Below are 15,775 nucleotides of genomic sequence, written 5' to 3'. Positions count from 1 at the left end.
TGCAGGCCAGTCAAGTTCTTCCACACCTCCACATTTCATGAAGCTCCCGACAAACAGTTATTGTGCTGACGTTGCTTCCAGAGGCAATTTGGAACTCGTAGTGAGTGTTTCAACCGAGGACAGACTATTTTTACGTGCTTCAGCACTCGGCGGTCCCGTTCTGTGAGCTTGTGTGGCCTACCACTTCGCGGCTGAGCTGTTGTCTCCTAGACGTTTCCACTTCACAATAACAGCACTTACAGTTGACCGGGGCAGCTCTAGCAGGGCAGATATTTGACCAACTGACTTGTTGGAACGGTAAGCCATTCTACTGCCAATGATTGTCTATAGAGATTGCATGGCTGTGTGCTCGATTTTATACACCTGTCAGCAACGGTTGTGACTGAAATAGCCAAATCCACTAATTTGAAGGGGTGTCCACATACTTTTGTGTGTATATATAGTGAACCAATCGTAAATATTCATGAAAACAAAAACGTGCTTTTTGGTCTTAATTTAAGGTTAGGCATAAGGTTAGCAGTGTGGTTAAGGGACCAATTCGTCTCACTTTTCTTTTCATTCACCGTGTGACGATGACCACAGGGTGTTTTTTTTCCAAAGTTAGAGCTGATTTGGAGAGAACCTCAAACCCAACTTTTAGAACAACATAATATTATAACAATTTATTTAAGAGTTTGTAATTTGGGAATGTTTTCTTGAGGTGCTCTAAGTTACTATTATATGTGTTTCTGGCATTGAGAAATAGGAGCTGCTTTGAACATCCGTCTTTACCTCTCTCTCTCTCTCTACGCCTCTCCTCTCTTCCTGTAGGATCTTTACCTCTCTCTCTTTCCCTCTACCCCTCTCCTCTCTTCCTGTAAGATCTTTACCTCTCTCCCCCTCTACCCCTCTCATCTCTTCCTGTAAGATCTTTACCTCTCTCCCCCTCTACCCCTCTCATCTCTTCCTGTAGGATCTTTACCTCTCTCTCTTTCCCTCTACCCCTGTCCTCTCTTCCTGTAGGATCTTTACCTCTCTCTCTTTCCCTCTACCCCTCTCCTCTCTTCCTGTAGGATATTTACCTCTCTCTCTCTCTCTCTCCCTCCCTCTACCCCTCTCCTCTCTTCCTGTAGGATCTTTACCTCTCTCTCTCTCTCCCTCTACCCCTCTCCTCTCTTCCTGTAGGATCTTTACCTCTCTCTCTCTCTCCCTCTACCCCTCTCCTCTCTTCCTGTAGGATCTTTACCTCTCTCTCTCTCTCTCTCTCTCTCCCTCTACCCCTCTCCTCTCTTCCTGTAGGATCTTTACCTCTCTCTCTCTCTCTCTCTCTCTCTCTCTCCCCCTCTACCCCTCTCCTCTCTTCCTGTAGGATCTTTACCTCTCTAATTCTCTCTACCCCTCTCCTCTCTTCCTGTAGGCTAAAGCATGTATGTATGTACAACCGTGTATGCAGGTACAATTGACCTACTCACTTACTAACCCCTCCCTCCCTCTCTCTCTCCTCCCCCAGACCTAAGCGTCTTCTCCCCCCCAGTCTGTGTGAGTTCCTGGAGGTCGATGGAGGAGAGGGAGACCAGCAGAGAATCATCACTGGTCACAACCGCCTCTACTTCCGGTCAGACAGCTGTACCCCCAAAACACCCCAGGAGGTAGAGCACGACAGTGAGGATGAGACAGACCCCTTCTGGCTCCGAGAGAGGACCATCATGGTGAGAGTCACACACTGAGCAGGTAGCTACCACACACAGTGAGAGGTGAGAGGACTATCATGGTGAGGGGGTGACACACACTGTTCCTGCACTTACCCTTTTGTACAGTTCTGTTTATTCAGATTGTGTGTGTGGTGTTGCATTACACTAAGATTCACACATTAGGCCCAAACCCAGGTCGACTCTGCACCCATTACAGACTGTAGGGATTAGAGTACAGAGCCACATTGGGTTTGGAGTCTCCAATTTGACTCTGGATCCACTCTGACTGTTGTTCTGTCTACAGCAAATACAGGAGTTTACAGACGTGAATGATGGAGAGAAGGAGGTGATGAAACTATGGAACCTCCATGTTATGAAGTATGGGTACGTACCACACACGCACACCTACCTCCATGTTATGAAGTATGGATTCATATCTCCCATTAAAGCCCTGGCCTCATCATAAAGCCTTTGTTTAAAGCTTCATAAGACAGTGTTGTGTGTCAGTGTCATTCTCTAAAGCTTCATAAGATGTTGCTGTGATTCTCTAAAGCTTCATAAGACTGTCCTGTGTGTCAGTGTCATTCTCTAAAGCTTCATAAGACGTTGCTGGGTGTCAGTGTCATTCTCTAAAGCTTCATAAGACGTTGCTGGGTGTCAGTGTCATTCTCTAAAGCTTCATAAGACGTTGCTGTGTGTCAGTGTCATTCTCTAAAGCTTCATAAGACGTTGCTGGGTGTCAGTGTCATTCTCTAAAGCTTCATAAGACGTTGCTGTGTGTCAGTGTCATTATCTAAAGCTTCATAAGACGTTGCTGGGTGTCAGTGTCATTCTCTAAAGCTTCATAAGACGTTGCTGTGTGTCAGTGTCATTCTCTAAAGCTTCATAAGACGTTGCTGGGTGTCAGTGTCATTCTCTTGAACTCTGATATGCTGCTGTTCAGCTTCCAAGCTCCGCCTCCCTTCTGGCATCCTCTGTCATTTTAAGATAGTAGTATAGGTAGCAACTCTAGCTAGGTTTCCATCCAATCAAAATGTTAGCTGAAATGGGCTAGTTAAGTGACTGTCCGTAGCTAGGTTTCCATCCAATTGGCGACAGATTTTAATGCAAATATTCTAAAATCTGCATATAAACACACTTTCCCACCAGAGATGTTTCCATCGAATTGACGTGTTGTGGATGAAAGGCTGTGTGATGACATAGTGCACATGAAAATAACTTTTGCAGTTAAATTCCCATGTACTGAATTAAAAAAATACAATTTAAATGGATTTCCATCGCATTTTCAACTCTACTGGTGGTTTTGTCAGCAAAGATCTTGCGTTTATATAGTGAATGTGCCCTCTGGTCTTGGCCCGTGCGCTCTAGCCAACAGCTGGCAGATACAGTGTGGGAATAGCCTACATGATGAGATTATTATGGACACAGGCTAGATTTATTTTTATTTGTCAAACGGCAGCCAAGCATCGATCATCATGTCACCAGAATAAGAGACTCAATATTTATTGGAAAGGAGCTCATCACCGTGCACTTTCACCACCCTGTGAAGTTCATAACTTATTTCACCTGTAGCCTAAACAACTGTGAGTGGTAGTGGGAGGACCACACCATATCGTCGCATGACTCCAAGTTTACTTCCATATGATTGTTGGATGGAAACCTGGTTAATGACATCTATTTCTCACTCATTTAACCATTTAGAGAGTTAAAAGATGCTCTCAAACAATCAATCAATCAAATGTATTTATAAAGCCCTTTTTACATCAGCAGATGTCACAAAGTGCTATACAGAAACCCAGCCTAAAACCCCAAACAGCAAGCAATGCAGATGTAGAAGCACGGTGGCTAGGAAAAACTCCCTAGAAAGGCAGGAACCTAGGAAGAAACCTAGAAAGGAACCAGGCTGTGAGGGGTGACCAGTCCCCTTCTGGCTGTGCCGGGTGGAGATTATAAAAGTACATGGCCATTAAGGCCAGATTTGTTCTTCAAGATGATCAAACGTTCATAGATGACCAGCAGGGTCAAATAATAATCACAGTGGTTGTAGAGGTTGCAACAGGTCAGTACATCAGGAGTAAATATCAGTTGGCTTTTCATAGCCGAGCATTCAGAGGTCGAGACAGCAGGTGCGGTAGAGAGAGAGGGAGAGCGAGAGAGAGTCGAAAACAGCAGGTCCGGGACAAGGACAGGTCAGGGTTCCATAGCCGCAGGCAGAAGAGTGGAATCTGGAGCAGCAGCACGACCAGGTGGACTGGGGACAGCCAGGAGTCATCAGGCCAGGTAGTCCTGAGGCATGGTCCTAGGGCTCAGGTCCTCCGGGAGGAGAGAGAGAATTAGAGGGAGCATACTTAAATTCACACAGGACACCAGATAAGACAGGAGAATAACACCAGATATATCAGACTGACCCTAGCCCCCCGGCACATAGACTATTGCAGCATAGATACTGGAGGCTGAGACAGGGGGTCGGGGGACACTGTGGCCCCGTCCGACGATACCCCCGGACAGGGCCAACCAGGCAGGCTATAACCCCACCCACTTTGCCAAAGCACAGCCCCCCACACCACTAGAGGGATATCAACAGACCACCAACCTACTACCCTGAGACGAGGCTGAGTATAGTCCACAAAGATCTCCTCCACCGCACACCCTGAGGGGGCGCAAAACCGGACAGGAAGATCACGTCTGTGACTCAACCCACTCAAGTGACGCACCCCTCCTAGGGACGGCATGGAAGAGCACTAGTAAGCCAGTGACTCAGCCCATGTAATAGGGTCAGAGGCAGAGAATCCTAGTGGAGAGAGGGGAGCCGGCCAGGCAGAGACAGCAAGGGCGGTTCGTCGCTCCAGTTCCTTGCCGTTCACCTTCACACCCCTGGGCCAGACTACACTCAATCATAGGACCTACTGAAGAGATGAGTCTTCAGTAAAGACTTAAAGGTCGAGACCGAGTCTGCGTCTCTCACATGGATCGGCAGACCATTCCATACAAATGTAGCTCTATAGGAGAAAGCCCTGCCTCCAGCTGTTTGCTTAGAAATTCTAGAGACAATAAGGAGGCCTGTATCTTGTGACCGTAGCGTACATGTAGGTATGTATAACAGGACCAAATCAGAGAGATAGGTAGGAGCAAGCCCATGTAATGCTTTGTAGGTTAGCAGTAAAACCTTAATATGGAGGTTAAACACAATGTGACCTCCATATTAACACAATGCGACCTCCATATTAACACAATGTGACCTCCATATTAACTCAATGTGACCTCCATATTAACATTTACATTTACATTACATTTACGTCATTTAGCAGACGCTCTTATCCAGAGCGACTTACAAATTGGTGCATTCACCTTATAGCCAGTGGGATAACCACTTTACAATGTTTATTTTATTATTTTTTTTTGGGGGGGGGGGGGGGGGGTTGGGGTAAGGGAGGGGTAGAAGGATTACTTTATCCTATCCCAGGTATTCCTTAAAGAGGTGGGGTTTCAAATGTCTCCGGAAGGTGGTGAGTGACTCCGCTGTCCTGGCGTCGTGAGGGAGCTTGTTCCACCATTGGGGTGCCAGAGCAGCGAACAGTTTTGACTGGGCTGAGCGGGAACTATGCTTCCGCAGAGGAAGGGGAGCCAGCAGGCCAGAGGTGGATGAACGCAATGCCCTCGTTTGGGTGTAGGGACTGATCAGAGCCTGAAGGTACGGAGGTGCCGTTCCCCTCACAGCTCCATAGGCAAGCACCATGGTCTTGTAACAGATGCGAGCTTCAACTGGAAGCCAGTGGAGTGTGCGGAGGAGGGGGGTGACGTGAGAGAACTTGGGAAGGTTGAACACCAGACGGGCTGCGGCATTCTGGATGAGTTGTAGGGGTTTAATGGCACAGGCAGGGAGCCCAGCCAACAGCGAGTTGCAGTAATCCAGACGGGAGATGACAAGTGCCTGGATTAGGACCTGTGCCGCTTCCTGTGTAAGGCAGGGTCGTACTCTCCAAATGTTGTAGAGCATGAACCTACAGGATCGGGTCACCGCCTTGATGTTAGCGGAGAACGACAGGGTGTTGTCCGGGGTCACGCCAAGGCTCTTCGCACTCTGGGAGGAGGACACAACGGAGTTGTCAACCGTGATGGCGAGATCATGGAACAGGCAGTCCTTCCCAGGGAAGGAAGAGCAGCTCCGTCTTGCCAAGGTTCAGCTTGAGGTGGTGATCCGTCATCCACACTGATATGTCTGCCAGACATGCAGAGATGCGATTCACCACCTGGTTATCAGAAGGGGGAAAGGAGAAGATTAGTTGTGTGTCGTCAGCGTAGCAATGATAGGAGAGGCCATGTGAGGATATGACAGAGCCAAGTGACTTGGTGTATAGCAGGGAGAAGAATGTGGCAAAGAGCTTCCTAGGGTTAGAGGCAGATGCTTGGAATTTAGCGTGGTAGAAAGTGGCCTTAGCAGCAGAAACAGATGAAGAAAATGTAGAGAGGAGGGAGTGAAAAGATGCCAGGTCCGCAGGGAGTCTAGTTTTCCTCCATTTCCGCTCAGCTGCCCGGAGCTCTGTTCTGTGAGCTCGCAATGAGTCATCAAGCCACGGAGCTGGAGGGGAGGACCGAGCCGGCCGGGAGGATAGGGGACATAGAGAGTCAAAGGATGCAGAAAGGGAGGAGAGGAGGGTTGAGGAGGCAGAATCAGGAGATTGGAGGGAGAAGGATTGAGCAGAGGGAAGAGATGATAGGATGGAAGAGGAGAGAGTAGCGGGAGAGAGAGAGCGAAGGTTGCGACGGCGCATTACCATCTGTGTAGGGGCAGAGTGAGTAGTGTTGGAGGAGAGCGAGAGAGAAAAGGATACAAAGTAGTGGTCGGAGACATGGAGGGGAGTTGCAGTGAGATTAGTAGAAGAACAGCATCTAGTGAAGATGAGGTCAAGCGTATTGCCTGCCTTGTGAGTAGGGGGGGGCGGTGAGAGGGTGAGGTCAAAAGAGGAGAGGAGTGGAAAGAAGGAGGCAGAGAGAAATGAGTCAAATGTAGACGTAGGGAGGTTGAAATCCCCCAGAACTGTGAGGGGTGAGCCATCCTCAGGAAAGGAACTTATCAAGGCGTCAAGCTCATTGATGAACTCTCCAAGGGAACCTGGAGGGCGATAGATGACAAGGATATTAAGCTTAAATGGGCTAGTGACTGTGACAGCATGGAATTCAAATGAGGAGATAGACAGATGGGTTAGGGGTAAAATTGAGAATGTCCACTTGGGAGAGATGAGGATTCCTGTGCCACCACCACGCTGACCAGATGCTCTCGGGGTATGCGAGAACACATGGTCAGACGAGGAGAGAGCAGTAGGAGTAGCAGTGTTTTCAGTGGTAATCCATGTTTCCGTCAGCGCCAAGAGTCGAGGGACTGGAGGGTAGCATAGGCTGGGATGAAGTCTGCCTTGTTGGCAGCAGAACGGCAGTTCCAGAGGCTGCCTGAGACCTGGAACTCCAGGTGGGTGGTGCGTGCAGGGACCACCAGGTTAGAGAGGCAGCAGCCACGCGGTGTGAGGCGTTTGTGTAGCCTGTGCGGAGAGGAGCGAACAGGGATAGGCAGAGGCATAGTTGACAGGCTGCAGCAAATGGCTACAATAATGCAGAGGAGATCAAAATGAACTAAACATCTGGGAAAGGAGAGAGCAGGGCCCCCCCCCCAGCACAACTCTCAAATATAACTCTCCCAACTTCCACCTCAGAAACTATAATTGTTGTAAACTACAGCGGTTCAATGTTTCTAGGAATAGACTAACTCAGTTTATTCAGCTAGCTAACTAGGTGCAGTATTATTCCGTGAAAATCGTCCGGGCATCAAGTCATATGACGCCACAGCCAGCTAGCATGCCGGACTCCAGCAACACGGTTTAGCGCCAATACTCTGCCACAACAAACCACCAGTGTATCAACACGCAAGCAGATCGTTCGTGTCCGTGTCTAACGTTGTGGGTTAGTCCCGACAGCTTGAGCGAGTCCGTCGTCAACTTATTCAGCCAGTTAGTTAGCTAGAATAGTTAGCAAACTAGCTAGCCATTGCTTTCAAACAAAGAAGAACCCCTCCTTTCACGGCACGAACACACAGAGAGAGCCAAACTAACGTTAACTAGTCACCCATGTCCCAAATTCCCTGAACGACTCGGGCTATCAATATGTAAAAAACAAAACACAAATGTAGGTTATGACTTACCCCTAGCAGCTACTGTTAGCTAGCCAAGTGCAAAGCTAGCCACTGAATTGACTCAGCCAGTTCGCGTCTGTTCGCACGGTCGTTCCAGCTATTGTTTACTAGTAGCTATCCAGGTAGCAACAAGCTAGCTAATATTTCAAGCACAGTAGCCACTTGCTACCTAACGTTAACGGTTCAGACAATGAGGTTAGGAAACAGCTGAATGGTAGGCAATTATTGTATGTAATTATTGTAGGCAGCCAGCTGGCGTAATTACAGGCACTCTCAGGCGTGAAATAACTATACCGTTGCTAATAGCTACTCGCCAGCTAGTCCCGGTGGTGGGTTAGCTAGCTAGCTTCGTGCTACGCTGGGCTACGCTGGGCACAGCCGAATACAATACTAACCTACAATAATTACATACAACAACCCACAATAACTACCTACAATACCTAACTACAATCTTACTCGACAAAGCCCAAGCTATGTGTAAAGCCAAGCTTACCCAGCTCCCTCCACATACAAACAACACAATGTGACCTCCATATTAACACAATGTGACCTCCATATTAACACAATGTGACCTCCATATTAACACAATGTCCATATTAACACAATGTGACCTCCATATTAACACAATGTCCATATTAACACAATGTGACCTCCAAATTAACACAATGTAACCTCATATTAACCAGGCGCTCTAGATTAGAGCCTCCATTGTGTCTGGAGCAGGCTGAACGTTTGACATCTCCACTCTAACCTCCCTACCCCCCCACTCTAACCCTCCTCCTCTCTACTCTAACCCCCTACTCTAACCCTCCTCCTCTCTACTCTAACCCCCTACTCTAACCCTCCTCCTCTACTCTAACCCCTTACTCTAACCCCCTACTCTAACCCTCCTCCTCTCTACTCTAACCCCTTACTCTAACTCTCCTCCTCTCTACTCTAACCCCCTACTCTAACCCTCCTCCTCTCTACTCTAACCCCCTACTCTAACCCTCCTCCTCTACTCTAACCCCTTACTCTAACCCCCCACTCTAACCCCCTACTCTAACCCTCCTCTACTCTAACCCCTCACTCTAACCCCCTACTCCTCTCTACTCTAACCCTCTTCCTCTAACCCCCAATCTAACCCTCCTCCTCTCTACTCTAACCCCCTACTCTAACCCTCCTCCTCTCTACTCTATCCCCCTACTCTAACCCTCCTCTTCTCTACTCTAACCCCTCACTCTAACCCCCTACTCTAACCCTCCTCTTCTCTACTCTAACCCCTCACTCTAACCCCCAATCTAACCCTCCTCCTCTCTCTGCCCCTCAGCTACATAGCAGATAACCAGATGAACGGAGCGTGTCTGGCGTTTGTGGAAGTTTGCGGTGCGTACATCGCCAGGAAGAACCTCTGTAGGAACTTCCTGTTACACCTGGTCAGCATGCACGACTTTAAACTGGTTACCACGACAACCATCAACCAGGCCATGACACGCCTCCGACACATCCAGCAGACCCAGCGGCAGGAGGGAGGAGAGGGGGATGGAGGAGCAGGAGCGGGAGATGGAGGAGAGGAGAGGGTGACGGCGCTGGAGTCTCAGCCTGAGCTGGAACCCGACTATGACACATGTAATGACCACAACACGTATGGTAAGAGTAACCATGGTAATGGCCGCACCAATGGAAACGGCATCGGCGATGATGATGAAGAAGCTGGTAGTTCTGTTGCTGTGGAAACGTCCAGGCCGAGCAAGAGGCATAAGTTCTGAGGTTCCCTCCGCCCCTCTCCTGGAAGAGTGATAAGAATCTAAAATGGCGCCCGGCGATGGTGATTGGCTGGGTGGAGGGTGAAAGAGGGTGTGGTGTTGGTAGTGATTGGAGGGAATAAGAGACTCATGATGACATCATTCCAAACAGGCACTGGGTGTACTGTATAGAGGTGGTGGGCCAGAATCATTTAAGCCCATTTGGACACACACATAAATACACACACACACACTCATTGTCCCACTGGTTATAGCAGGCATACATACATCTAGTGTTTTCCCATGTCTGGTTCTTCAGTCTCCCATGATGTCATTAGAGTAACGTTACAATGACCATGAGTTCTGAGTAACTTAGCCTGGGTCCCAAATAGCACCTTATTCCCTTTATAGTAGTGCACGACTTTTCACCAGGCTAGCATTCTGTCCAGGAGGTGTACTTGTACATCAAGCTGCCGTTCTGGCTGTTACAAAGCTTACTTACTATTTTTGTCCAGGGCCCTAAATAGATCAGAGGTCCCCAAGCTGTTTCACTCAGGCCCCCCTTCCAGCACTGGGGAACATCCATTTCAGGCCCCCCTTCCAGCACTGGGGAACATCCATTTCAGGCCCCCCTTCCAGCACTGGGGAACATCCATTTCAGGCCCCCCTTCCAGCACTGGGGAACATCCATTTCAGGCCCCCCTTCCAGCACTGGGGAACATCCACAAGCACTGTTCATACCCCTCTTATTGGCAGAGAGAACATTCTGCAGGTTTAAAGCTTATTTCCTGCAATTCTATACGTTTTGCCATGTCTAATGTGTATTCATGTGATATTTGAGTGACCAAGAAAATGAGTATCTAAGGGCAAAAAAAAAAAAACGTTAGCTGACATGGCCTAGTTGATCTGGACATTCCTGACAAGTTATAAAAAGCTCTCTAAGGAATGCAATGACTGACAGGACAAGAGGAACTGATGATGCAATACCCAATTTAGACATTGCACCTTGTGTTCCACTATTACAACTTTCAGGAGTAAGTTTTAAAGCTGGACTGAGTTCCTTATATATATATATATATATATACACTTTTTTTTTTGTGTGTGGGGAACCCCGTGCCCCCCCTCCCCCCTCCCCCCCACAGTTTGGGAACCACTGATATATGGAATAGGGTGGCATTTGGGACGTACAATCAGACTCTGTACTGTGTCCATCCTCACTGGTCCAACCTACTTTAACACCCGTCTGGGGCGGCAGGTAGCTTAGTGGTTAAGAGCGTTGTGCCAGTAACCGAAAGGTCGCTTGTTCTAATCCCCGAGCCAACTAGGTGAAAAATCTGTCGATGTGCCCTTGAGCAAGGCACTTAAACCTAATTGCTCCTGTAAGTCGCTCTGGATAAGAGCGTCTGCTGAATGACTAAAATGTAAATGTCTTGTCTCAGGTGCCTGTTTGAGACGGACTATGGTGTCTGTGCACTATATAGGGAATAGGGTGCCATTTGAGACCGACTCGCTTTGGGACGTACTCGTTTTACATATATACACACACACACATACATATATATACACACATACATATGTATGTGTGTGTATATATATATATATATATATATATATATATATATATATATATATATATATATATATATATGTATATGTATATGTATATGTATATATATATGTATATGTATATATATATATATATATATATATATATATATATATATATATATATGTATATGTATATGTATATATATGTATGTATGTGTGTGTGTGTATATATAGATACACTGCTCAAAAAAATAAAGGGAACACTTAAACAACACATCCTAGATCTGAATGAATGATATAATCTTATTAAATACTTTTTTCTTTACATAGTTGAATGTGCTGACAACAAAATCACACAAAAATTATCAATGGAAATCAAATGTATCAACCCATGGAGGTCTGGATTTGGAGTCACCCTCAAAATTAAAGTGGAAAACCACACTACAGGCTGATCCAACTTTGATGTAATGTCCTTAAAACAAGTCAAAATGAGGCTCAGTAGTGTGTGTGGCCTCCACGTGCCTGTATGACCTCCCTACAACGCCTGGGCATGCTCCTGATGAGGTGGCGGATGGTCTCCTGAGGGATCTCCTCCCAGACCTGGACTAAAGCATCCGCCAACTCCTGGACAGTCTGTGGTGCAACGTGGCGTTGGTGGATGGAGCGAGACATGATGTCCCAGATGTGCTCAATTGGATTCAGGTCTGGGGAACGGGCGGGCCAGTCCATAGCATCAATGCCTTCCTCTTGCAGGAACTGCTGACACACTCCAGCCACATGAGGTCTAGCATTGTCTTGCATTAGGAGGAACCCAGGGCCAACCGCACCAGCATATGGTCTCACAAGGGGTCTGAGGATCTCATCTCGGTACCTAATGGCAGTCAGGCTACCTCTGGCGAGCACATGGAGGGCTGTGCGGCCCCCCCAAAGAAATGCCACCCCACACCATGACTGACCCACCGCCAAACCGGTCATGCTGGAGGATGTTGCAGGCAGCAGAACGTTCTCCACGGCGTCTCCAGACTCTGTCATGTCTGTCACATGTGCTCAGTGTGAACCTGCTTTCATCTGTGAAGAGCACAGGGCGCCAGTGGCGAATTTGCCAATCTTGGTGTTCTCTGGCAAATGCCAAACGTCCTGCACGGTGTTGGGCTGTAAGCACAACCCCCACCTGTGGACGTCGGGCCCTCATACCACCCTCATGGAGTCTGTTTCTGACCGTTTGAGCAGACACATGCACATTTGTGGCCTGCTGGAGGTCATTTTGCAGGGCTCTGGCAGTGCTCCTCCTGCTCCTCCTTGCACAAAGGCGGAGGTAGCGGTCCTGCTGCTGGGTTGTTGCCCTCCTACACGTCTCCTGATGTACTGGCCTGTCTCCTGGTAGCGCCTCCATGCTCTGGACACTACGCTGACAGACACAGCAAACCTTCTTGACACAGCTCGCATTGATGTGCCATCCTGGATGAGCTGCACTACCTGAGCCACTTGTGTGGGTTGTAGACTCCGTCTCATGCTACCACTAGAGTGAAAGCACCGCCAGCATTCAAAAGTGACCAAAACATCAGCCAGGAAGCATAGGAACTGAGAAGTGGTCTGTGGTCACCACCTGCAGAACCAGTCCTTTATTGGGGGTGTCTTGCTAATTGCCTATAATTTCCACCTGTTGTCTATTCCATTTGCACAACAGCATGTGAAATTTATTGTCAATCAGTGTTGCTTCCTAAGTGGACAGTTTGATTTCACAGAAGTGTGATTGAGTTGGAGTTACATTGTGTTGTTTAAGTGTTCCCTTTATTTTTTTGAGCAGTGTATGTATGTATGTATGTGTGTGTGTGTGTATGTGTTTCAGTATAGAGACAAACCGAAAAGCCTTGGGTTGTATTCACTAGGAACGAAACTGGGATGGGACTACCTGAACTTGTCCAATATAAACGCTTGTTTTCGTTTTCCGTTGCAAAACGTTTTGCTACAGTGTGCCCTAATGAATACAACCTTAATGTATTGTTTTTTTATGAGGGGAATGGTTGATTGTATGATGATGCATTCTGAACTGGAATGTTTTATTGTTGATGTTTATTGTTATGGTGGCCATTTTGAGGCTGAACTTGACGATGGAACGCTGGTCTGATCTGAAGTCCAGCTCTTGGAAACAGTGTTCTTGGACTATAAGGTGTCTATGGGCTCAGGGTAGAAAGATCACTTTACCCACAATCCTAAACTAAATGTGTACTGCTATCAGACCTCTGTTCAAGTACTACTTGGAGGCGATGAACGTTTGCTCTAGCCTGCCTGGAGTGCTAGATGGGAGGGGGTTATATTTTTGGGACTATTATATTGGTCCATTATGCCAGGCAAGCTCAATGAAGCACAGAAAAAAGTATTTTAAATAGTAATTTGAAAGCAGGTCTGGTTACCACTGTCAGTCCAGGTCCAGTGATGCTACTAGATAGATTATTCAGGCTCTCAGCAAGCACTGATCACAGGTCATCTGTAACCTTTGAGGTCATTAGGTCCAAGGTTCAGTTACACTGTATGACCTCATTCATCATCAAGCTATCCCAAAAACCGTGCAGTGTCCCAGATGGCACCTTATTCCCTATATAGTGCACTATTTTTGACCATGTCCCATAGGGTAGTGCACTACTTAGGGAATAGAATGCCATTTGGGAAGCATTCTTACTATGTTGGACTAATTTGGCAAGGTCAGTGTTGACTTGCTAAACATAAACTATAGTAAAATATCAGCACTATGATGTTAAAGTTGGGAGTTAAATGTTTTTGTTGAGTTTCCTGACCAAAGGGAGTTGGATTTGCTGCAGGTTTCCCACTCTTTTCCTCAGCTGTGAAACTGTCACAAATGGCATCTTTATTTTCTATACAGCGCACCATAGGGTCCTGGTCAAAAGTAGTAAGGATCACAGGAGGCTGGTGGCACCTTAATTGGGGAGGACAGGCTCGTGGTAATGGCATCAAACACATGGTTTCCATGGTTTCCATGTGTTTTGATGCCATTCACTCCGTTCCAGCCATTATGAGCCGTCCTCCCCTCAGCAGCCTCCACTGGTATGGGCCCTGGTCAGAAGTGGTGCACTATATAGGAAGTAGGGTGTCATTTCAGATGCAAACTTTGCTTCTCCCGTGATGGGGTGGATCTTTTCTGGTGTGAACTCATTGCAATCGATCAGGACCCCAAACAAAGGAAGCTGTTCCTACTTTCTGTAGCTGTGTGTGTAGTATGTCGGCTGGGGTCATGTTCAGTTGGCACAAAACGGGGGTGTAGGAGGTACGATCTGTACGATTCCAATAAGAAACACTTGTCTTCAGTTGCTAAATGTTTTGCTACAGATGGCCTTAATGAACATGACCCAGGTTTGTGTGTACGCACTCATCACTTCAGAAAAAAGACCAGATAAGAAAATGTGATTTTTAAAAAATGCAAAAGAAAAACAGGACTTTGTACACCAACATCCTAAAACCAGCTCGACGTTGGGAATTTAGTAATAAAGGAGTCAAATGTTTTTTCTATTTAAAAATAATAAAGATGCTTTGTACTATTACTAACGTCTCATGTGGTTTTAATTGAATGGATACGGTTCTAACACTACTGGTCATGTTCCTGTAACTATCTCATGGATACGGTTCTAACACTACTGGTCATGTTCCTGTAACTATCTCATGGATACGGTTCTAACACTACTGGTCCTGTTCCTGTAACTATCTCATGGATACGGTTCTAACACTACTGGTCCTGTTCCTGTAACTATCTCATGGATACGGTTCTCGTCATGTTACTAACTATATCTCATATTACGATAGGGGATACACCTTTTTAGCTAGTCCGAGGATAGTACTTTTCAGACTGGGCCAGTAGAAATGTGCCAAACAACCCCTTCAGGCCAGCCAAATGTTGTATTTTCAAACATCGCACGGGCCGGCAAATTTTAGACCCGATTTGTTGTTTTTTTTATTTTTTGGTAGATCAGCTTAATATTGCAGATTGATAGAAATTGCAGATTGATAGAAGATACAATCAATGTAATTGTCTGCATCACTTCCAATCCCCCATGTTTTTTATATATATACTCCCCTTTATTACTTTTCAACCCCGCCATCCTTTCCCTACTTGGAGTAATTTAGTGAACAACAATGCCCAGGCCTCTACTTCCGGTCTATACTTACTATCTACACCTTATGGACAGAGTTAATTTTACAATAATTCTATTATATATTTTATTTTTTTGCTCCTGAACTTCTTCTACTCTCAACCTCTCCGATCATTTTCATGATGTCCATCCGGTTTGCTTCTATATGCCATATCTTTCTAACTGTGCTCTTTCCCAAAAGCTCCCAACATACAACCTATATACTTATTATGGACACAGTATGCTTACATTATTAGTTATCTTGTTATTATTTGTTATTAGTCCCATCCTTCAACTCTATTCAATACCTCCCATCTATCTCTTAACACCATCCATATTGGATTTCTATTTGCCATATATGTTTCAACTGTACTGTGATGTTTTACAAAAGTTCTGAACCTTTCTATTCTCATTACTTCTACAGATTGTGAATTAAAAATAAAATTTTTTGCTAAAAGTATTATATTATTGATTGACTATGAGTTTTCAGATCACCCAGTAATGCTA

General features: G+C 46.4%; 1 protein-coding gene across 1 annotated transcript in view; it reads left to right on the top strand.

Annotated features, from left to right (window-relative positions):
- Nucleotides 1-10,549, top strand: part of LOC311125525 (polycomb protein suz12-A-like) — a 42,638-nt gene extending 32,089 nt beyond the window's left edge. The window contains exons 14-16 of the mRNA XM_084199562.1: nucleotides 1,490-1,688; nucleotides 1,975-2,054; nucleotides 9,164-10,549. Of these exons, the coding sequence (XP_084055688.1) occupies nucleotides 1,490-1,688; nucleotides 1,975-2,054; nucleotides 9,164-9,602 (718 nt within the window). The 3' untranslated portion in view covers nucleotides 9,603-10,549. The remainder of the gene's footprint in view (nucleotides 1-1,489; nucleotides 1,689-1,974; nucleotides 2,055-9,163) is intronic.
- The last annotated feature ends 5,226 nt before the right edge of the window (nucleotides 10,550-15,775 follow it).

The sequence above is a fragment of the Coregonus lavaretus genome, assembly GCF_964263955.1.
Source record: "Coregonus lavaretus genome assembly, contig: HAP1_SCAFFOLD_2059, whole genome shotgun sequence".
NCBI classification, from domain to species: Eukaryota; Metazoa; Chordata; class Actinopteri; order Salmoniformes; family Salmonidae; genus Coregonus; species Coregonus lavaretus.
This window is presented reverse-complemented; position numbering and strand designations above follow the sequence as displayed.